Source organism: Myotis davidii, unplaced genomic scaffold, assembly GCF_000327345.1.
Source record: "Myotis davidii unplaced genomic scaffold, ASM32734v1 scaffold30, whole genome shotgun sequence".
Lineage (NCBI taxonomy): Eukaryota > Metazoa > Chordata > Mammalia > Chiroptera > Vespertilionidae > Myotis > Myotis davidii.
In genome coordinates, this window is record NW_006282874.1 from 2,829,984 (window position 1) to 2,854,770 (window position 24,787).

General features: G+C 38.7%; 1 protein-coding gene across 2 annotated transcripts in view; it reads right to left on the reverse strand.

The window, feature by feature from the left end:
- The window catches only part of EFR3A (EFR3 homolog A), a 44,907-nt gene extending 21,539 nt beyond the window's left edge, over nt 1–23,368 (reverse strand). Inside the window, exons 1-11 of one of the 2 annotated variants that reach the window (XM_015561598.1) lie at nt 23,230–23,368; nt 19,991–20,067; nt 17,566–17,693; nt 16,200–16,350; nt 12,787–12,908; nt 8,739–8,888; nt 7,999–8,136; nt 6,137–6,215; nt 4,477–4,612; nt 2,862–3,029; nt 307–421 (exon numbers count right to left, since the gene is read on the reverse strand). In XM_015561598.1, coding sequence (XP_015417084.1) covers nt 307–421; nt 2,862–3,029; nt 4,477–4,612; nt 6,137–6,215; nt 7,999–8,136; nt 8,739–8,888; nt 12,787–12,908; nt 16,200–16,350; nt 17,566–17,693; nt 19,991–20,067; nt 23,230–23,320 — 1,355 coding nt within the window. In that variant the 5' untranslated portion in view covers nt 23,321–23,368. The remainder of the gene's footprint in view (nt 1–306; nt 422–2,861; nt 3,030–4,476; nt 4,613–6,136; nt 6,216–7,998; nt 8,137–8,738; nt 8,889–12,786; nt 12,909–16,199; nt 16,351–17,565; nt 17,694–19,990; nt 20,068–23,229) is intronic. The other variant, XM_006753276.2, reaches the window with a different exon arrangement.
- Nucleotides 23,369–24,787: the final 1,419 nt, after the last annotated feature.

Below are 24,787 nucleotides of genomic sequence, written 5' to 3' on the forward strand. Positions count from 1 at the left end.
CAGAAAACTTGAAGCTTTACCCTAAATATCCATGTATATAGACAATATCCAGGCTAAATAAACCTTCCACTTGGTCCATAAAAGACACAGAAAATTAGAGAATTTATGATATGCTGAAAACTGATTCTAAAAGCATACAATGCTGATTCAATTGCTTAGCAATCTAGCACCATAAACATACTGCTTTCCACAGAACTTTTAGTACTAGTGATTAAAGGAACAATACAACACTTTCTAGATTTCTTTAAAATGAAATTAAACCAAGATTAAGTTGAAATTTATAGCTGGAAAACCACATATGCATACCCTAGTTGACTGACGTCCAAAGTATGAGTGGATGTTCCAAAAACTGGTACCTTCCCCATAATGAACATCATGATTTCTGACCTCTGATAATCTGGTAGGTTACTTCCAAAGAACCCTATAAAAGTATTAAGATAAATTTTACAAATTGAAATTTTTCCATATAGTAAAAAAATATTTTAAACCAAATCTTTCAATATGTGGTAAACAATGTCTTTAAACACTAATGATATTAAAATTTCATTTAATCAAAATCATTTAATCATAGACAATATAAGATTTATATAATGGACTAATAAGTCTTTTGCATATAGTTAACAGTGGCAAATCATCATCAATTTGAGTTGGAGTTTTAGAAAAAGGAAAAAAAAACACCTTTTGTTAGTATTTCTAATGAACTCTTGTTCATATGCTGTGAGCCTACTTTCTTATTCTAGTAAGGAAGTCAATAATGAGGACACAGGTAAAGAGGTCAATAATTAGGCCACTGCCTTGGTTTCCAGGGATTGTTAAATGTTTTAGAATGTCATAATAGGCCAAGATACAGTTTAACTCTGTGAGTTAATTCGAAACACATAATTCAGCTGATGTTAAAAACAGTAACTTGTTTGTCATTTTTCTCATGAACTCTTGGGTTTTGTGGATATTTTAAGCTTACCTGTGCTAGGTTTTGAAGGTTTACTTCCTGGTCATAAAATACTTACAAGATTTAATTAACACTTACTCAAACTTCAAACTTTTTGTTTCTTTGAAAGCTCAGAACAGATATCAAATCATGGCTATTTTTGTTCACATCTTAAAATGTACAACAAAATCATTACAGAGACCTTCTGACTTGTCATCAGCCCCTATTATCTATAAATATAAAACCCTAACATGCAAATAGACTGAACGGGAACAATCAAACAACCAGTCATGATGTGTGCTGACCCACCAGGGGGTGTGCATGGAACATGACGGGTGTTGGCAGCAGGCAGCAGAGCGCGGAACATGGCAGGAATCGGCCATGGCGGGATGGTGGGACACGTAAGCGGGGACACCAGACCAAGGTGGGGCACTGATTGCTGTCATCGGGGCGAGCCTCTGGTGGTTACTGAAAATTCTTTGCTCTCACGCACTGCGGTCCTGCTGGGTGCTTGCACCTGCTGCTGGTGCCAGAGCGGCTGCTCACAACCGCTGGCCCCGATCATTTGATGCCCTCAGCAGTTGTGAGCAGCAGCTGCCGGCTCTGATCACCCCTCAGGGCTTCTCCACCTCCCCCTCCTGCAGAGGGAGGGGCCAGGCGGGGGCACCTAAGATGGGCTGAGACCCACCCCTGTGCCCACAGCAGCTTTGTGTGTGGCCCACAGTTCCTTTCAAGGTGCATGAATTCATGCACTGGGCCCCTAGTTGGAGTTAGTAATAATCCACTTATACAAACTCAAGTTGTTCTACTCATGATTTTGATTGGACATGAGTTAAAAACCATTTCCCATTATCACATACTTCAGCAATAAAAAATCTCATGATCTTAATATTATTCAATCTGCATAAAATGTATTATTCTAGCTGACACTTAAGGAACACATATTTCTGGGGAAATAAACTCCTTTGTATTTGGACCTCACAACAACCTTATGAGACTAGTTACTATTATTAGCCTCAGTTTCGTCTAGTGGATGTGAGGACAAGAGAAGTTAAGAACTCATACAAGAAACTACACAGCTAATATTAACATTAGCCTAAGACGAGGCCTATGCCATTATCACTCTCTCCTTCCTCCTTATAAGGTACTTTTAACCCTTCAGGAATCCAATTAGAAATGTTTCCAATCACCCTACCAAACTGGACACTGACTTTCTGTTCCCAGGGAGACTGTCGTTACCACCAGGACATAAAGTCTCTAGCATGACCACTGTGAGGAGAGTCCTGAGAGTGACTCATTCTCTGTACCCACTGCTTGTACTGGAACTGCTGAATAACAACGCCAATGACCCCAGGAACACCACAGGGAGCTACGTTTTGGTAATTTTAAAAGAAACAACGTGGCCAGAAGCCTCCGAACTTCCAGTGCTGAAGCTACAGCAGCATGTCCCGCGGCCAACAGCCAGGAATATGCACCTCACCTGCCACCGGCCAGGGCACCGAGAACTTCAACAAGGAAACCAGAGTGTGGTTTACATAGAAATCGTACTTTCTGTGCTGCGCTGCATTTATTCTGTCATGTTTTAATTTTCACATTTTATTTCTGAATGTGTTATGTCACAGAAATATTGCTCGAATCTGTTGTATATACGTTTATAATAAAATACTTGAGAAACTATAAATTAAACATTCTAAAGTAAAACGGTAACACTGAATTAACTAGAAGATGCAAAAGCAATTTATATTGACTTTGTGAAAACAAGATGAGCTGATCTGCTAGACCATCTTAAAATATCACTGTGAACCCGTAAACAATGCCAGTCAATCCAGAAGCCACAGTAAGAGCTCAGGTCACCATACACCGACACCAACTGCTCACACAGAGCTTCTTCCCGCTGCTTCCCCTGGGCGTCTGGGAAGGGAGAGGGCCTCACCTATCGTTTGGATGATGGCGTTCTGCACGATCTTCTCGTCGTTGTCTTTGGAGGCCGAGTTTAAGCTGACGCTGCCCATCGATCCCCCGTGGACATCGTTCGCTTCGAATTCCACACTCAGACGCAGGTGCTTCAGCAGCGTGTTGAAGACCTCCAGCACCGTGGGTCCTGCAGGGGTCACGGAGGTGAGCAGACCACCTTCCCAGTGTGCACGCAAAGCCAGCTCCCCAATCCCTCCAGAGATCTCTGGATATGTTCTAAGTAACTGAATATATCACTCATTTATGAACTAACCAGTTCACTAAAAAAGTAAACAAGATGTATCTAACTAAAGTCCCAGTTATTCCAACAAACATTAACTGGCACCTCTAAGCAGCTCACAATTTGAATCACTGTCTAACCCACACAAAATGTGTATATATTTATAAAGATTCCTCAAAACTTTCTACCTATCTAATCTTGTCTATTCAAAATAATGTGTATGGGGACATTTAACTTGATTGTTGGGTTAGAATCCATATAATTATGATATTATAGCTCGTTGTAGCATAGGAAATTTATTTTGCATCTGTTGCAGCTGAAGAAGGAAGAATTTGCCTCAATTACTAGACAGCCAGCCACATTCTAACACTTTTTGGGATATACAGAGCCCAGCACATGGCACCCCATACATCACTTCCCAATGATATAACCTGCTTCCATCTCTTTGAGACAAGTAGTGAGAAGATAAGCAGTGAGAAGTCAAATCAAAAGGCCTACTCTTATTTAACAGTGAATGAATGTGAGAATGTATCAGTAGAGTATTTCCACTTTGATTTTGAACCAAAAAAATATAACCAGATTTTCCTCCTAATGCCACTAATTTTGTTAAAGACCCTTCCATTCTTCTAACCACGTACACGTAAAAATATCACCATCTGTCCGGTCCCTTTTCGTTATAGTCAGCTATGAAATCCTGTTGACTTGACATTCCTATCGCTGCCATCGACATCAAGTCCCCTCCCTCATGCCTACCATGATGACAACCCGTCATTTCTAATGTCCTGCATTTTGCAGTCAGATGAATTATCCTAAAACACTTATCTGACAAAGATTATAGTAACTCTTTAATGAGTGTCAATCAACCGCAGAGCTGCATCTGTGATCTGGCCACAACCTGAACTTGAAAGCCACCACACCTTGTAGCCAAACAGGCTGCATAATATTTGCTCCTGCCAATCCATTTTCCCTCACTTCTCTGACCCTGATTTTCTTACATGTGATCCAATTCTGCCTTTCATTACAGTACTAGGTAGAGTTGTTTAACTCCAAGTAAACTATAAGTTTCTTTTATCTGTATCCTCCCAAATCTTTATAATTGGCATCCAAAAATCTTTATTAGAAAAAAGGAGGAAGGGAAGGAGAGATTTGAGGGAAAAATACTTAGTTAATTGTACACTAAGGAAGTCTGAGAATAATCATGTGAACCAAAAATTTCAAGAAAAATTACAGCACATTTAAAAACATTAGAAATATTTTCAGACGGTTTTGCATACACTGCGCTATCGACTGAAACGTTCTGAAATAGATAAGGCAGAAGTGGTTTCTTTGTTTCTGCTTTCCTGCTGGCACTCACCTATGGAACCTTTGGCAGCAATGGCGACAGCCTCTAACAGAACCTGAATAATACCCGCTCGAACCCGTGGAGAATCTTTTTTACGTGCATCAAGGTGCCCCAGAATCTCCTGGATCACATGGTGAGAATACTGAGCCTGAAAGAAAAAAAACAGCCCAAAGACATATGAACAGTTACATGCATCCCAGCAGAATTCATAACAAGACCACATGACACTTAGATGTCCACTTACAGGAGCCAGTACTATGCCATAGACCAATATGTCGCCATTAACAATCATCCTTCTTAAGAATAAATAGGGATACTGGAAAATATTTATGATACCCTGAGTGAAAAAGTAAGTTGCAAACTATGTTTAATAAAATTCAATCTGGATTTTTAAAAGTATAAAAGACTAGAATTATATATACCCAAATACTAAAGCTGGCCATTTCTGGCAGGAGAATTCATGAGAAATTTTTATTCTTTATATTTTTCTGTAATTTCATAAAGAACACTTACATACTCTTACAATTTGATAACAGAACAAAATCTTGTTAAAAGACAAACAGACATGACATTTATAGTATGTCCCTCCTATCCAAACTAGATAAATACTACTTTTTATTGTGAACACAAACAATGCTAAACAAAGCTTTCATCTAATCATGAGCCATTATCAAAATGAAAATCTTATCAATGTGTACCTGATGAAATTTAAATCAAGAAGATAGGAAATTTGCAATTTACAACAGACATTTTACCAATATACATAAATTTGATCAATAACTGTAATTGACATTGGGATGCAAGTCTGAAAAAGTGTTAAGTAAACAGCACACCTAGGATATAAATCCTGGTATGACCAATAGTAAAGTTGTGTTTCTTACAACCTTATCTCCTTCGAATGAATGACTTTTATGTTAAAAACATACACGGTGTAAAAATTGACCTAAAATCCCACTTATATTAGAGCTAACTGGTCTGCTCTGGTTTGGAGCGAAGGCAAAGGGTCCTCTGCAGTGGACAGGAGAGCCCAGCACAGCTTCTGCAAAGACCAGGCGGTAACACAGGCACTGCTGCCGAGTAGCTACTCAATAAATGGTCGTCGTCATCAGCTACACGCTGCATCACAAATATCAATTCCAATACTAGTTTATCAGTGAAATGTAAGTGCACATTGTATTAAGTAAATGCACAATAACAGCACTATCATATAATCATTTCATTCTTTTTATTACATATCTTTCCATCCTGGCAAAGAAAAACAATTTACGTAGTAAATAAAAATAAATGAGACAACTAAATTAAGAACATGTTTTATATCTTATAGCAGCAATTTTCAACCTTTTTCATCTCATGCCACACATAAACTAATTACTAAAATTCTGTGGCACACCAACAAATACGTTTTTGCCACTCTGACTAAAAAGAAAAAAAGGTATCATTCTGATTCATTCACACTGAAAGGCTATTGTTGTGTTGTCTGTTGTAGTTTTTTAAAATTTGGCAATCTAAGGGAAAAGAGGTCAGTGCCCCTGACTAAATAGTCAGGTACTGCATGTTTTAACAATTCTTGTGGAACACCAGTGTGCCGTGGTACACTGGTTGAAAATCACTGTCCTACAGTGTTCTATATCTCTGATAAAATGTTTATCAACACAGAACCAAAATTACTTACCTGAATGGAATACATTATAATTTTAAAGCAGTGAACTGCAAATTCATTGGGATCCCACAGTTTGTGATGATCTAAATGCCTGAAATTAACAAGAAAATTACTTTAATAATTCCTTTTTTATTAAACTTATTTTCCTTTAGAATCCTTGACAACATACAAATCTTTGCAATCAAAAAATTACCTAAAAGAAAGTCAATGTTCTAATTCCAGATATATGATATATATTTCTCCCAAATGCCAAATTCTTTCATAAAACACCAACAATAAAAGACTAGAATATATATATAAGACTTTTATATGAGCTGGCAAGAAAGAAAAGTCACTCATTTTAAATTCCACAAAAAGGAAAGAATCTGGACAGTTGAGTATACACTGAAGCCACCCTGTTTTCTGCCTCTGTTCACGCATCTCAACCTGCGAAGACCTACTGCTCCAGCTAAGCCTTCCTCCAAAGAAACACCCGCAACATCCCAAATCAACTTGAATTCTATGCTTTATCCCACTAGAGCACTTTTTGGCCTTTTCTCATAATCTATATATTGTATTTCATTATAGTGCATGTCAATTAGCCATCAAGTTTGTTAAGGACCAGGACAGTTTTATTCAGGTATATAGTCCCCAAAATACCTGATACTTTACTTGCAGAGGACTATCAATATTTAATTATCTAAACAGCTAATACATAATTAACGATTTCATTAATATTAATTAATTAACCATCACAGAATCGGGTTTTAAGTCCATCAAGCCCTCTTCCATGTTATTCAAGTACAGTTAATTGGGTAATTTCTACCTTCCATGCTAGCTCTATAGATTTTTAAGGCTTTACACTGTACTTTTTGGTAAAAAAAAAAAGGTTAATAAAAATATTAAGATAGAAACTAGAATTCTTAAATCAGCATGTCTGGACATTAAAAAATAAATCTGCCTTTAGTTATATTTGACATCATTTTGATTATTTCTTAGTATATTTTTTTATAAGGGTCCTTAAATGGTAATTTTGGAGGGGGGGGGGCAGGTGGTGAAAATCACAGATCCTTTTGAAAATCTAATGAGTCTCTGATTTTTAATATAATTTTGTGTTTTACATATTTTTATAACTTTGATCCCAAGTATTTTCCCTAAGTAAAGACTTCTCACTGTTACTTCTAGACTGCTTTATATATTCTATAAACACATTCTTACAATCAGGAAGAGAAAAGAACAAGGGAAACGATTAAGAAAAGAAAGACCTGCAAAAATGTGCAGCAATGACACAGATTAGCAGCTCTGTCATCTGAAGATTGAGTTGAACCCAGCGCCTTGACAGGGCTTGAAAGACCATGTATGTGGAGAACCTCAAAGCTCACAAACATGTTTTGCCGGAGGGAGAATACAAGTGCCCATCAGAGATTCACTCCTCCTGCTCTGACTCAGTCACTGCGGCAGGAAGAAATTTCCTCAGAGCACCGGGTGTGCCTAGGGTAGGTCAGCCTCAGCAGAAAGCAAGCCAGGAAACAAGCCAGCCAATAGGAGGACCTGACCTCAGAGGTTAACAAAATGAGGTGCCTGATGCTTAGACGCTGTTAAGTTTTAATGTTTACCGTGGGTATGCATCTCCAGGTCTGTGGGCAGAAATTCAAGATAAATGATGCACATGGCATCAAGCACATGACTGCACTTCACTTTTAAGGAGAAAAAGCTGGGGAAGCTTTTGGACCAACTCAAACGTGTGGTATGTGACTCAATCCTGCACTCTTCCCACAATGCTCCACTGTTCCATTAGTAACTCCCTCATACAAGAAATGGTACTGTCCTCTGTAAGTAAGTTAACACAGAATACAGCACAGTCACAAATAACCAGGAAAATACCAACTACTTACGCAAAAACTGGTCTAACAGCATTATTCATATTCCCAAAAGTCGCTCGACCCAGCAGCTCCCTGAGACAGTTTTCGGCCAGCACAGCGGGATTCTCCTCTTTGTCAGCTGCGGAGGGAGAAGAAGGAGGGCCTATGCGACTGGAAGGAAAGAGAAATAATAAACACAAATGTAAGAATTCTAACACTGGTCTAAAGTTAAACAGAACAGATTTTACTTCTCAGAAATGGCAAAATGACACTTTCTTTTTATGCGCAAATATCTTCAAGAATGAGCAAGGAATAAACACAGTTTAACCTTTTTATTGAGAAAATTATAAAGTAAATAGCTGCTACTATCATTATTATTATTTTGGTTATTTCTAACTCCATGAAAAGTAAGCTAGATCTCTAAAGAATAACAAAAGTTTAGCTCTAATTTCTATTTCTTACACTTGCAACTTTAAGTAATAGTAATTCAAATAACAATTTGGATGGTCAATAATAAGCTGCAAATAAAGTATAAAATTATTCTAAAACAAATAAAACTTGAAGTGTGTGAGTGAAAATCTGTGGTCTACTAAGCCTAGTGTGATTACAAAAGACAAATAATCTTTAAGAAAGGGCATATATTTACTCACTCTCAGGTTTACAGACCACTTTTACATGATACTAAAGACAAAACTTTCTTAGCCTAGCGAGCAAGCACCCATTCATTCATACAAAGGTCACGCAGCCCCAGCCCTAATGCCCTTATCCAATACCTGTCGACCTCTTCTATCTTCTGCATGTTAAACAGCAAGGATGGAACAATTTTATCCATATGCTGGGGTTCCCAAATGGTTGCCCGAAGTTCATCATTAACTGTTTTGCGAACCACGCCTTGAATACCCCTGATTCCAGCAATTCGAATTCTATAAAAAAGAAAATTGAATCATGAAAAAAAGTTATTTAAACAAGTCTGCTTGTTTAGCTAAGAGAATGAATCCCCCCAAAATATTGTTATCTCAAGTCAATAAAATGAAAATAACACAAGTCTAAAAAATTAAAATCTCAGAAATCTAAGATGGACAAAGAGATAAGGCAGCTCCAAAAGAGTATTCCTTTCAGCCCTATCTTCTAAAAGTCAGCATTTAAGTCTAAAAGGACCGTAAAATACAGTAATATCTAGTCTACATATAATTTCAGTAAAAGAATCAATCAAAAGCATTTGGTTTCCTAAGAGGATGGTAATACTTTAAAGCAATGAGCTAGATTCTCTCCCTTTCTTGCCTACACATCTCAGAAGCTGAGCAAACAGGATTTCACTCTCTCCGAGCACCCTGAGTGCTTCCTCAGACTTTTCCCATGCTGCTTCCGGAGAGGCCCTTCCCGCCCTGAGCCCTTCTGGATGGAAGACTGCAGGACCAGGCTGGTTCCTTTCCAGGTCTGACAAGTGAGAACTATCACCAGGGAGTGCAGACAACCTCAGCCATATGTGTACGTCCCTTTATACCTGTGCGTACTGACATTTACATTACCATGTGCTTCTGTGACTTAAAATTCATCCCTCAATGAGACAATGCAGCCCACCCTCCCATCCCGATCCACAGCCCCAACTTCCTCAAGCTCTTCCTCACTCTTACATATATAAAAACATCCATAGGTTCAAGAGTAAGAAGTGACTAGAAAATAGCACGGTAGCCTATTTGCCCTAAAACATGTTCCCTCTGGCCAAATCTGCTTACTTTCTTTTTCACTACAACCAAACTATCCACCACTGAAGGTCTATTCAGCTTATCCAGCACTGTCTTCCAACACCTACGAGAAGGGTTAGAGAATGGCAGCTATGGGACGAGGGTGGCACTGCTTTCCAAACCCCTGGGGAAAAGACACAGGCCTTCAGGGGAAGCAGATGGAGAATGGGAGCTGGCAGTAACACAATGCTGAACAGGTGAGAAAGTGAACTGGGAGACTCAGAGACAAAGTCTGCCTGTCTTGAAGTTGTGTCTATTCATGCTGCTCCCTAAGACATAAAGGGTGAGAGACTCTACGGCTATCACAAGTGGGCAAGCCTGACGTTACTACACGGTGTCTGCTTTATGTACCTACTGCTACTCCTTGGGTGATGACAAGGTGGAGCAAACAAGATGACACAAGAATGGTGGCTGGTGCCTCGTGACACAGTAGCCTGAAGAGTACAGCAGAGTGTGCTGCCCCTGTCTGGGGGAGGTAGGACTACCTATAGCTATTACAGCTACCCAGCTGGCATCCAATTCAGGTCTAGTATCTGGTCTAACCAATATATTCTAGTCATGACCTCAAAGAAATTTTATAGTTTCCTTATCAGTAAACAAGACCAACTGTCTTACCTAAAGCATAGGAATATCTGAATGAATTAAGGTTTGAATAAATTAATTCATGTAAAGTGCTCAGTCAATAAAGGGTTAAACAAATTGGCCCAGAGTAAGCACTCAATAAGTGTTAGTTAAGCAGTGATGATAATGATTATTTCTACCACAGCTGAAGGTTGCTCAGGAAATGAGAGTTTAAGACTGTGATGCATGACTTTACATGTGAGATCTGCTCCTGCAAGACAAATATTTTAAGAAAATCTTAACCGTTATCAGACCCATTCCCCATTTCCCACCACAGAGGCCCTGAGTTCTATCTGGTTGGGTTTTGCTAAATTAAAGGGATTGATAATAAGTATCGCAGCCAAAACCTAAAGAGGAATACAAATATCCCTGAAGAAAACCAAAAGAGCTTTGACTTAACCCCTTCCCCAACAATTTTTTTGTTAAAAACGTTTCTTTTTCAGACTAATTTTTTTATTTTGGTTCTATATAGTATTTTTGATGCTGGTTATGAAAACAGTTTGTAACTCGTCTTCCTATAAACCATATTTTTTTACCATATTTTCTTAGTATACTCGTCGACGACTGAAAAAGAACATTTTGTGAAAACGAGTATACACGTTTCTGCCGGGGAAGGGGTTAAGGCAGAGCAGGAAAAATCTAGCCAGCTAAGTATGGCAAAGCATTTTAGTTTACTCATTTGTCTTACAGGGACTGCAAATGAAATCTTGTCATTTTGGAATTTCAATTATCACAAAATACTAGAAAAACATCCAGTCAGAAAAAAGTACTACAAGGCCTCTCACTTGTGTATAGAAAATGTCAAGCTTCTTTTTGTAAACATTAATGAAAATTGTTACATGAAAATGTTCAAAAGACAAGATCTTTCAGTAGGGGGCGCTACATACTTAAAAGTAAGATAATGTACTAAAATTTTGAATTTCTTAAATGCATCCTTTCATTAATTTTATGGATCTCATCAACACTTTTCACCTACACTGGTTTATATGTGAAACTCACCTCAACCAAAATTTAAAAAATGTCTATGTGCAGTTTATTAATCCTTATAATACTAAACTGAAAAAAAACAAAACACTACATTCTGGATCAAACATTTCTGTATTTTAAAAGAAAGCAAAATTGTTATAATCTTTAAAAATTGCCATTTTCTTTAGCTAATTTTTATACTATTTTTCCCCATTAACATTTTAATGTCAGCCCCTGAAAACAGGGAACAGTTTTATAAAACATTTTTAACGTCCTTTAGGGGTCAAAAAAGATATTTTAGTGGTGACTGGGAGACATAAGAAATCAATTATTACAAGATAGTTACAGTTATCTTTACATTTCTAAGGTTTTACCCTCATAATAAAGGAAGAACATTAGGAGTCTAAATGGCCTTGAGGAAAAATTATACTAACAGCATCTCAGACAGAAACAAATCTATCTGAAATCTCTCAACTTTCTTTCTCCCAAGTTAAAATAACTTTTATACTTGCTTTTGCTTGTGTAAACCAAGACTGCAGGTTACACACTAAAAGCTAGTTAGTTGTATTTCTGCACATTCCCTTATTTATTTTTAAAGAAAAGTAAAAATAACAAAGCATGCTAAATCTTGCTAAACTGGCCCCACATAACTATGAATTCAGGTTAGTTTCTTTCTGTCTAGTGTATTATGGAAAAGCCCAAATTACTTTATTTACCAGGGTAATTTTTATTTTTAATTCTTAACTTTCAGCCTATGTATAGACTGTGTTTGGAGATCAGTATTTGATTATAGATTATTACTAGGTTGCATTTAGGAAAAATGTTTAAAAATGCTCAAATTAGTTGTTATGAGAACTTGAGATTGACAATGACTAGTAACATACCATTCAATCTATGCATTCATTCAAAAGGCGCTTACTGAGAACCTACTATGCGCCCGGCACAATTCAAAGTGTTAGTGATACAGCAGTTCTCAAAATAAAGCTGTGGCCCTCCTGGAGTTCAGAGTCCACAGAAGAGCAGAAGACAGAGTAACTGAGATGGGATAGGAGGGTTAATATTTAACAAATAAAAGGTGGCCAGGGCAGGACTCTCATGATAAGGCGACATTCGCAGAAATGTGAACAAAGCGAGGTAAGCAGGGTGCCTGGGAGTTATTCTACAGAGACCGCTCAGTCCAAAGGCCTGGGAAAAGTGTGCCTGGTGTGTTCCAGAAGTGGCTGGGTTAGAATATAAGGAGGAAGAAAGATAGGATGACAGGCTCTGACACTGGGGGTTACCATAGTAAAGACTGAACTTTATTTGCGATGAGTTAAGAAACCATGCTCAATTTTGCTACTTCAGTCAGTTCTAACAGTAAGAAGTTGTACTTCAGGAACAAAGCATGTATTTCCATGTTTCCTTTAGCAATTATTATGTAATATATAAGCATGGTACTCATTAATAAATCGTGCTATGCCTTTAAATTATAAAGTTAAACAATACATACTCCGTTCGTACATCTGGATCACTATGGCAGGAATGACACATGGCACTGAAGCGAGATACAAAGAAGTCATAACGTCTGTGATAGGATGGCGTGTCTTCTTCAATATTTGCAAATTTGACAAACTAAATAAACAATATAAATACGTTACCACCTTTTTAAAAGTGGACCAAACACATTTATTTTCATTTATTACTTGTCACATTAACAAGCAATGTCCAAATAAGTAGCACTTATCATAAATACCACATACATATATAAAAAGAATTTTTGAACAAAGAACTTTAGAAAATCAAGGCTATAGCATTATATATATTATTATAACCTGCTAATCCAGTTCCTTCTGAGTGAATGAGCTGACTCTTTAGAACAGGGGTGGGGAACGTCTAGCCCTTGGGCTGCAGAAGGCCCACAAAATCATTTGGTCTGGCCCTGCCAAGGCATCAGGGGTGAGTTAATGAAAAGTCTGACCCCATATAGCAGGCTAGTTTTTAAGCGGATAATTCTGTATGGCCCGCGAATGACGTTATAAACATCCAACTGGCCTTTGGCAAGAAAAGATTCCCACCCCTGCAAGTCTAGAAGGAAAGGCCTTGCTCTGAAGCTCGCCTACATTTCCTGGGAGCTGGCTTCAGTGCTGCCCTCTCAGGCCCAACCTAAGGAATTTTCTTAATTGTGAGTAGGAAATCTTTCTGGACAGCTTTCTATACACAACACATGAGTGAATAACCTTTATACAACTATAGGACAAGGAAAAGGGGACATAAACTGAAAGAAACATAAACTCAGTAGAGGAGAAAAATACTGAGATGGTAGAATTCATTCTACCTCCTTTCTAAAGATTAAAAAAAAAAAGGAAATATCCATGTCTAGAAAATTTTAAATACCTACATGAATCATAGGCCTGGCCCTAAGATTCCTTAATATGTACCATCTCTTCTCATTAGCTTTCTTATTCATTTGAGGATTTTTTAATTCTGGACACTAAATAGCCTACAGCAATAAACTATTGATTTACTTGCAACTTTAAATATATATGTAAACACCTGCCAGGCTCTAGACTGCTGGTTATAAAGGGCTACATCCAAAAGGATTATTCAACCAAGTTTACTGATACTTTCCGAGAAACAAAACTGAAATAGCGTAGATAAATTTTAAAGAATGAAATTGTGATACCAAAAATATTCTAAATTAATTCAGCCAGAGCTGCCATCCCTTTTAAATTATACTCTTAGATGATTCACATTATCTAGAAAAAAGACACAAATAATACACTTGCTTGAGACTGAACTGAAGTTCGTTACCTTCTGTATCATACTCTGAGCTAGGTGTTTTCACAGGTTCTTTTTAATTACTCCAATGACACTGAAAAGAATGTGTTGTTTATCCCCATTTTACAGATCAGAACACTGAAATTCAGAGGTGAAATTATTTGCCCACAGTGACATAGTAAATAGTGAAATTGGCATTACAGTCCTGGAGTTGGACTCCACTTTTCAAGATTCCCAAACTGCACACTAACCAAATGAATAATTTTGGAAAATATTAAACCAAATATTTATACTTTTCATAAAAATAAACCTTAAGTGACATGAGAAATGCTTTAAAAACATAAAAAACATACACACACAAGTCTATACACAATATGTTCCTCATTTTCTAATATGTATTTTAAGAATAAATATAAAGGATTGCTCCTGAATACTGGAATTACAGGTGTCTTTAATTTGTTTACTCTTTTACATTTTCTAAGAATTGTCCAGCCTGGCTGGCATGGCTCAGTGGTTGAGCGTCGACCTATGATCCCTAATGTGGGGCGTGTTTCTATCTCCCTCTCCCATCACTCCCTTGTCTCTGAAATCAATAAAAATGTATTTTTTTTAAAAAAAGAATTTTCCAAATCTGCTACAATAAATTTACATTACTTTTAAAATTAGAAAATTTAATCAGAAATAAAAATTTGGCCACTAACATGTTAAAAGTTCTACAAAAACTTTTAGAAGGAGGGAAACTTTATTCTCTTTTAATCTACTGGAGCCCCAAATAATGGTGTGGTCTGTGTGATCATTCCAGAAACAGCCCGTTGCCCCTGAGCATAACGAGTGGGTTGAAAGCAGTAGCTCCCTCCAGGGGAAGGCACAAGCCCATCTCCTTGCTGACTTCATGGAAAAGCCTTCTCATTCCTGCAGCTCTGGAAGCTCCCTAACCAACTCCAAACCAATATGCTCTGCACTACAATACACTTCTCAGATGGAGGGTGAAGGAAAATGAGGCACAGTACAGTGCAGAGATTAGGAACAGACTATTAGATGGCTCTAGATTTGGAACCTGGATTTGCTAACATAATGTGTGACCTGTGAAATGGAATATTTAACTTACACAGTTGAGAGGTTCAAATAAGAAGCAAACAAAAGTTAGCAAAATGCCTTGTACATAGTATATACTCAACAAAAAAATAATCCCTAGTTTTCGCTTAAAAATTGGAGAATTAGATTATGTTTCAAAAGGTACAATAAAAGACAGCAGCAATGAAATTCCCGACACTGAATCCCAGCTATACACAGCATTACTTCAATGGGTCTTTGGACAAGTTTTTAGCTTTAATTCGTCTATTAGTTGATAAAAACCTGGATGGGAACATATAGATTGGCCGAATGCCTGAAAGCTTCCTCAGAGATGAAGATGGAACTGAAAGACTGAACATCCTAGCTAATAAAAGAGTAATATGCAAATTAACCATCACTCCAACACAAAAGATGGTGGTGGCCAGTCCTCTCAGCCCTGCTGGAGTCCTCCAGTCCCGGGGGCGGCCGCTGAGAGCAGAGCCGTTGCTGCGGTGACCCGGGAGTGGCCAAGCAGGCCCTACAGACAGCAGAGAACCATGGGGAGCGGGCCTAAGCCATCAGTAGGACATCCCCTGAGGGCTCCTGGATTGGAGAGGGTGTAGGTTGGGCTGAGGCACCGCCCCCATACCCCCTGCACGAATTTCATGTACCAGGCCTCTAGTTATGTAATAAAACTAAAGACAAGAAAGATTATCCCTATATTTTATTTTCCTTTTCAGATATGCCTTCTCCAACCCCACATATGCTTAACAAGCTCTGGTTTAGGATAGAAGAAAATGAGTGTGGTGAGCAGCAATAATTCAGAAGTCATGTGAGAAAGCCTGGGGAAATACTCCCTTACTTTGATGGCCAACCGATCTTCTCTGTTGCCTCACGATGGGCTGATATCACAGATTTCGCAAGGAGCAACAGCAAAACTAGAGACAAAGGGATCTCATCGTCTGCATCTGTACTGGTGCCAAAGGCCCTGACCAGAGTCTGTGCCCTTCTAAGGTGAAGATGTTCTCAGAGAGATTAATTCTGAATACGCTAATTAAATTTAAAATCAGTTAAGCCAACCGTTTTACTCACAGAGTTTGTTCCAAGAACTTGAAGCTTTGGTTCCCCTGATTCCAGCAGCTTTGCTACCATATGAAGGAAGCTTTCTACAAATGGCTTGATGCTTTGAGAATGGCAAGCCATGAGAAGCTGGTCCAATGCCTCCATAGCAATTAAGACATACCTACGCGTAAGAGAGAAACAATGTCAAAGCCTTTCTAGCTGTCTTAAATCTAAGTGCTTTTCACTGGAAAAATTAAAATGAGTTTATTAAAATGCACAAAACACAGCAGGGCAAATTCAGGAGTTTCTAGGGGAAATCTTCCTTTTCACAGCACTGATGGCCTTAGGTTATGAAACAGCCCTCATGCTGAGGGACAGGAAAACCAGCCAGCGTGCCTGCATTTCCTCCTTCTGACCAGAACTCTGCCACAGCTTCTTTAACAGGACCTTTGCATATATTTGTCTCTGCAAACAGGACATTTTGTTTTCCAGATTTTTAACCATATTTCTTTGTAACCATAAATATCATAAGCAATGTGCCTAAATTTCCAACATAATCTATTTATATTTGTAAACGTGAATATATAAAACATTATCAGCAACAACAGTTAAGGAAATGTTACCTAACAATTCATAGAATTTTAAAGCTTCTACTAAAAATTAAAATTCAGACTTCAGTAAACTTTGCTTCAACAATCAACTATAAAACTATTGTATGAAGACACCCAAAATGTTCTACGTGGTAACAATTTGGAAGTGGAGAAAGCCAATAATCACTTGGGGAATAGAGTGCCCTAAAAACCAGGATCACAGGATGACAATATGGGAAAGTAGTACCTCCAATTATCCAGGTTATCACTGTTCACGCCCAGAGAATGGATTAAGGTGGTAGAACTTACTTACAGGTAGTTGGACACAACGCACCATTTCAAATCAGCATGCTTTCAACTTCTGAACCTTAGTACCCAAGCCTACCACAGTTCTCTCAGTACTCTTCTGACAGGTAAAACTGAAACTGTGTTACACAAATCAGTTGGTTAACAGGATCTTTCTTTGTTTTCAATTTAGACACTGGTTTTTAAATTACTGTATCAGACTAACAGAGTAAGGGAGTCAGTTTCTACTATTACCATTAAAAAGTCTCAGAAATTAATGGACGCTTCAGCTAAAGGCGACTCCATTAATTATCATGAGTTTATTTTTAAAATCTGAGCATCAGGAAAGTAATAAAAGCTGCAGCATCTATATGATATTACACATTTCTTAGTGTGGTATTACAGTGTCTTATCATCTACCTATCACTTTTGCCTGACTAGACGGCAAAATAACTTAAACGATGATGTAACCTGGGGATAATTTTCCAAGACACGATATTAGCAGCAATGAGTTTTCTTACCCAGAACGATGTCTGACAACATCCCTGCTCAACCTTTCTGCCAGGTAAGAACCAATTCGATCCAGTTTCTCTGGAGCAGATACTGCATAAAATGTCAATTTTTCCATATCAGCTTTAACAAGGCCATCCTAAAAATAATAACAAGTTAAACAGGTTATCTATGTTTTCATGCTTATTTTTTTTTATTTCTAAGTATTGCTTGCTGCATATTTCCCCTTTCTGGATTGGTGACTAAGCCATATTTATGCTGAACCTTTCTGGACATAGCTTTCTTAATGCTAACACTCACCATTTTAGATACACAGAATTTAAAGAAGTCAAAGAAATGCCCCATTTAGACAAAGCACTGAAATATACCTTCATAAGCAATGAATTACTCTAAAAAAATCATCATTTAACATGGCTGCATCTCATCCACTTTTTTTACCCCTTACTAATTTTAATGAGGAATAATTTATATACAATAATCTGCACCCATGTATATATCATTTGAAATATGACAGCTGTATACATCCACAGAACCCCCAGTATGCTAATCAGGAGCTAACTTGTGATGGACACCAGGAATCAACGTGAGCAAAGAATTGTGTTAATTCATTTAATCCTCATGAGGTCCTTATGAAATAAGTACTATTTATAATTTCTACTGCACAATGAGACACTGTTCATGCTGCTACTAATTTTAAGAAATGGGTGGTTATCTGCCTCTCACTAGAGAGCTCTTTAAAGGCTGGAACTATGACTGAAGCCCTCCGTGCCTGGGCACCTACTATCCGATCCATTTTGGATAGAGAAGATTTTTTTTTGTTTAATAAGTTAAAATTAAGAAAGGTGGTCAACTGAGCTGTGCATGCAAGGTTCATCTAAACCCTTTTTAATTTTCCTCTACAAGTTGCTATTTAAATAAACCTTATCTAAATACTTGGTAAATATTCTTCCTGTAATCATTCTCTAAGTTACCTGTCATCATTCCCATGGTCAAGTTTTCAAAGCTCCCTCACCACCCACAAATGAAAGTGCATAAACTAGACAGCCTGCCTGTCAATCCCATTCCTCTAGATCTTTAGTAACCATTTGTTTCAGACAACTGAGAGAAATGATCTGAATATTCAGCCCATTAAATAACACTTCTGGAATTTCAAATCAGAAATTGTGCTCAACATGATTACCACCCAACACTCTACAACTTGAAGGTTCTTGATCCCAAATGTACCTCTCTCTTGCTTTCCCAGGCCTTTTCTCTCACATGGCCCATTACTTGCAACAAAGAAACTAACCTCGACTTCTCCAGATGGTGTACATCCTTCAGAGCTCAGAAAGTCTCATTTCTCGGAGAATGCTTCCCAGAGGTTCCAACCCACTGACACCACCCCTGCTTTATGGGAAACAATACCACCTGCTTCACGTAACATTTTCACTTGCTGATTTATGCACTGTGATTTAATATTCAGTCTGTTTTGCTCTAAACCAATGGATGGAAAGCTCCTTAAAGGCAGGAACCACATCTCAGGGTTTTTTATATGCCACATATTATGCAGAATATCTGGCAGCCCATGGCATTTAACTGATTAGCCTCCTCTAAATAGCTGGATGTTTACATTAGATTTGGCTAAAAATGAGATATAGCTTGAGATATATAAATTGTTAAGATAGCCAAAAGGTTTCTATAGTTGGCTACATTTTAAAATAAAGCAAATTCTGGAAATCAAACACGTTAACAATTTTTATTCATGTCCATTAACACAAGACTAAAGAAGTCTTGGAAAATTTAAACTAAACCTAGGTGCCTTGAAACCAGTAATCTTCCACAGTAAAGTGACTTTTATAAAAAATTTACAAGAATTTCAGTAAAAGGAGGACAAACTCTGCCCGGAGGGTTCTTACTTTACATCTCAATTCTCTTCTAAAAACTGTGTGGCCAACTCTATTTATTCTTTGAATCTTCGCTTCATTTCCTTCAAACCCAAACCCAAACCAGATGCCATTCCAGCCCCTCCAGCAGCACCCTCCTGCACTTCCTCTCTCTTTCCCGCCATACTGTAACTGCCCATTCACTTGTCTAGGAGTGTGGTGAGCGCAGAGAGCCATGTCTGTGTTCACAGTTATAGTCTTAGCATTTCATACAAATACTCTGGCACCAGTTCATAAATTCTGATGAGTATTACTTAAATTCAGGAACTATAGAGACAAAGAACATCACCTATCCACTATTCCAAATTCATGCCTAATCTATGAAAAGGATCTGAAAATTAGACAAGCAAGCGTAGGTCATCTTAAAGCAAAAGAAGGAGAAGTATAAAATAGTAGTGTGCATGGTGAGATTCAGGAGTAAAAGTAGGAAAACGAAATTAGGGACCCTGAGGGGGGTCAGCAGGGGAAGGATGGGCCAGCAAAGAGAAGGATCAGCAGATGTAGATCAAATTACTTTCGGGTCTTCAGGGAATATGTTGTCCACCAGGCGTTTGTAGCGAGGACGCAAAGCAGAACAGCAGCAACACACTCCTGTTCAAAAGAGAAGAAAAGCACAAAGTACAGGGGTTATTCATATTGTAAATGGACCCAGAAACTAAGCTTCTGCGTTTTAATGGGTTATTTAAAATGAAGGGGGAGAGTTTAAAATGCCACAAATAAGTACGCAGATTCAATTACTGATTAAGAAATGAAAAGGTTAAATTTCTTCTTCCCTCCCCAAAGACACCAGGTCAAGATGAATATACTAATGAGTTATTGCAAAGTTCCAGACCAAATTGTTTTGGGGCGTGTGTAAATGTACACACACATGCACACACCTGCCAACTTCATCCTATAAAGCAACAACATAATTTGTATCTCCTTTACCTCTTCTCGGATCTCATCTCATACTACTCTTCGTGTCCCCTACACTCCAGAATCCCTCACCCACCACCACCCCTGCCTGACCAATCCACTCAGCTCCAGCCACAGTGGTCTTAAAATGACAGTTCACTCCTACTACAGCTGGTGAAAACAGTGAATACTTGTATCTACGCAATGATCATATAAGGAACTACCAACAGATGGGAAAACAAGCTCAAGGTAAGTCCAGGAATTTTTTAAAATCCTCACAGGCTGCTGTACATATTCTCAGTTGCTGATGTCTTGGAAGGAGCAATGGGTCTGGATCCAGAAGCCCTGGGCTCATTCCAATTCTTTAACTCAAGTTCCTACATGGCCCCGGGGAAGGCACTTCAGCTCTCTGGAAGAACTATGTAAGTGGGAAGGATCAGTTTTCTTGTTCTGCAAACTAATAACTTCATAGGAATATTGGTCTTGAACCATTATAAATTTATTCTCATAATTGATGAAACTGGAGTTATATGTGTCGCTGTATAAGTGGGCATTTGTATGTATTTAAAAACCAAAGTATGGGATGAGAGAACACTTGAGCAACAAGTTAAAAGAACTCGGATCTAAGCAGACATCTGCTACTCTCTGATCAGGTAACGTTATGCAGGAGACTTGTCCAGATCTCTCTTTGCTCATGAAGTGTGCATAGTTCCCGCATGCAGTCAATACCCAACGTCAACCGAGTGCCCAGCACAGGCCAAACAAGTAGGACTGGTCCAGATTTGCAGTAGACTGAAGCCATGAAAAGAAATGATGAAAGCAGGACAGTTAAGATGCATACAGCATCTTTAGGAATCACAAAACATACATGCACAAATTTACACACATAAACAATGCATACGTCATTTAACATACTCGCAAACTAGTGAGGTATATAACTGCAGCAGAACTGACCACGTAACTCACTCAAGAGCAGTGGCTGGGTGAGAACCCAATGCTAACTCTACAAGCCCAGGCTCTTTCTACAACACAGTAGATATTAGTGGTCAAATCAATCAACTGCCCAATATGTCATTTGCACCTACTACGTGGTATCATGCTAGATGCCAAAGATAAAAGGAAGTATGAAAGACACAAGCTCCTTGCCCCTGAGGAGTTTATAATCTGCTATTAAAAAAAACCAGTGAATAACTCAGTAGTCTATACTTAGGCTGGTAATATAAAATGCTATCCATTGTTTAGGATGCTTTTTACTTTAATAGAAGAAAAAACAAATGGCAAAGAATCCATTAGGGGGATTTTTCCCCCCATATTAACTAACACCAAAAACATCTGCACTCTTTTTAGAGTCCAAAATCAAAACACAGGTCTGATTATTACCAAGGAAATCAAGGGTAACAGCCAAATAAGCAAGTCAGGTTTCTGTGTTCATTATACGTAACACAAATATACTTCAGATAAATGTCAATGCACTGAAAGAACTTAAAACCAAACTTACTGCAGGGCACTGAGCACTAGCCCAGGTACTGCTACAACAAAAGGAGCTTATAGTCTGGTAAGAAAATGAAAAGACACTTTGCGAACACTAATGTGAGGCCAAACAGTAAATTCAAATTGCTGTCATAGCAAAGGGGCTAAAACAGGTCTCAGGGCTCCCAGTTTGCCATCAGGATGGTAGTTACATTATGCTCAGTAGTTAAGGATTCTTAATACGCTATGAAGTGTCAGTCACGCTGACACTTTCTGATATTATATATTGCGCTTAAAGAGGCCTCAAAAAATCTGAACTTGGGATACACACAGTATCAAGTTCCTACTTTCAGAAATCTTAGGTCTACTGAGGGAGACAGCTGAATAAAAAGTCAAAATGCCAAATAGGGAGCATGGTGTTAAAGGGCACAGGCCCTGGAGACAGACAGACAGACAGACAGACCTGGGGTGGGCGGATTACTTTCTCTTCGCATGCATTTCCACAGTAGTTCCATAGGCATAACCATGCATTTTTCATATTTATTGGGAAATTAAATACAATTATATGTGACGTTCTTATGAAGGGTGTAACATACAGTAAGCAGTCAAGAAAAGGCTAGCTATTGGTGGTAGTGCAGTAAGAGAAGCCTAACAGGTATTTGAGGCCCTTGAGACAGTATTCCCAACATTGGCAAAGCCTTTGCTGTAGAGCAACCACCTAAATAAAACTCAACCAATTTCACAGGTGATTCACAGAAGCTTCCAGAACGTCAGCACAGGGGGTACCTGCCTCTCCTGGACATGATGTGTGCAGTGATAGCCTAGGCACCTACCACATTATTCATGTGCTGCGCTCATTCTCGCTGGGTGGTCACTCCCCTCTGGTGAATGAGGAGAGAGGCCCAGGGGCATCATCTGTCCCATCACAGTTGGCAAGGAGAGGAGCTGGGAGTCCAGCCTATCTGATGACTTCAAGGGGTCATTGCCACACGACATTCAAGTACTGAACAACTTCTAAATCCCTTTAAACATCTGAGCATTCCGCATTCCATGCCCAATGAACAGGCTGCAGGAATGTGCCTAGCAGATGAGGAATGCACTTCTGAGCAAGAAAATAAAGATCACATCAAGATTCCCCACAGGACCCCAAACAAACAAACAAAAACACCTTCTTGACCACTTAGCATAACTGAAAAACTACCAACTACAGAGAAATAAAACCAGGTTAAAATAGCCATTTACTTGAGTTTGTATAAAACGAGACCATATTGAAGGTTATAATGACTGACAATAATCACAAAAGAAATAACTATCGACTATACTTAAAATAAGAGAATGCTGAACATATAAGCATCACAAGCAGAACGACAAGGAAATCACGGGACCTACTCAGGCACAGCAATGCGGTGGACTCCCTGGTCGGAGTCAGCTCGTAAGGCTTTTCGAGGTCGGCCGCAGGGACCTGCACGTAGTCTCTCATGCTGTCGGAGACGGCTTTCCAGCCGATCTTCCTGCCCCAGGTCCTTCCACCTACTGCGCAGGCAGCACCGAGCTCACTTTACTTGTACTTGATTAGTAGAGGGCACTAGCGTAATGGAGCTCATCCAGCTTGTTACTGACATCAAATGTAAAGCTATCGAGAACTTGATAATATCCTTATCAAATTCTGCTGGCAGGGCCAAACAGCATCAACAGGATCTCATGCAAGCATTCGTACTGCTAGTTGAAGAAAAGCAGATGTTCATAAAGTTCAAATAAGAAAATAAAAGTACTTAAAAGTACTTAAAACTGTTTTCCTTAAAGCATTTCTTTGATCCCTCCTCTTTCTACTTTTGACCTCTTCCTAATATTCTCTTTTCCAAGGAAAAAACCGGGCTAAGCGCATCACCAAAAGCCTGAAGCAACTGGCAAGTCTGAGCAACATGAATTCTTCCTTTACATTTAATCCCAGCACATAAAGAAGGCAGCCCACTATACTTCCGGAGCATGTGGCATTCAGAACCCTGCTAATGATACACTTGGGAGGAGAAACACAAAGTCTCAAGTGGAATAACTAAGCTATGAGAAAATGGAACTGGGACAGGGTTGGAAAGAGAAAAATTATGATCCCCAAAAGTGCCAGGCTCATGGGGCAAGCTGTTCAATAAACAGGAAAATCCTTCTACCTGCTTCTCAGGGTTATGAGTTCTAAATTAAAAATTTCCTATAATGTAGAATTCACTTAAAACAGGTTTCCCTGACTGGTTTGGCTCAGTGGATAGAGTGTCGGCCTGCAGACTCAAGGGTCCCAGGTTCGATTCCGATCAAGGGCATGTACCTTAGTTGCGGGCACATACCCAGTGGGGAGTGTGCAGGAGGCAGCTGATCGATGTTTCTCTCTCATCGATGTTTCTAACTCTCTATCCCTCTCCTTTCCTCTCTGTAAAAAAAATCAATAAAATATATATAGATAGATAGATAGATAAAACAGGTTAATATTTTTCAGTAAAATTTGCATACTCCTGTTAACTATTTCTTTTTTAAACACCCTAAGACGAGTTTACTCCTAGCTCCTCTAATACCACTTTCATGTGGACTCACCCAATGTCCCCTAGCCCTCGCCTCTAACACCCTCCCTTGATGGAAAGATTTAGGATTAATTTCCAACCTGTCCTAACATATCCATAAGAGGATTTGGATAGATAAAATAGGTTAATATTTTTTAGTAAAATTCGCATACTCCTGTTAACCATTTCTTTTTTAAACACCCCAAGACCAGTTTACTCCTAGCTCCTCTAATATCACTTTCATGTGGACTCACCCAATGTCCCCTAGCCCTCGCCTCTAACACCCTCCCTTGATGGAAAGATTTAGAATTAATTTCCAACCTGTCCTAACATATCCATAAGAGGATTTGAGGAACGACACAGAAACCCTCATGGTATGGATCAGGTACCTGGGCACACAA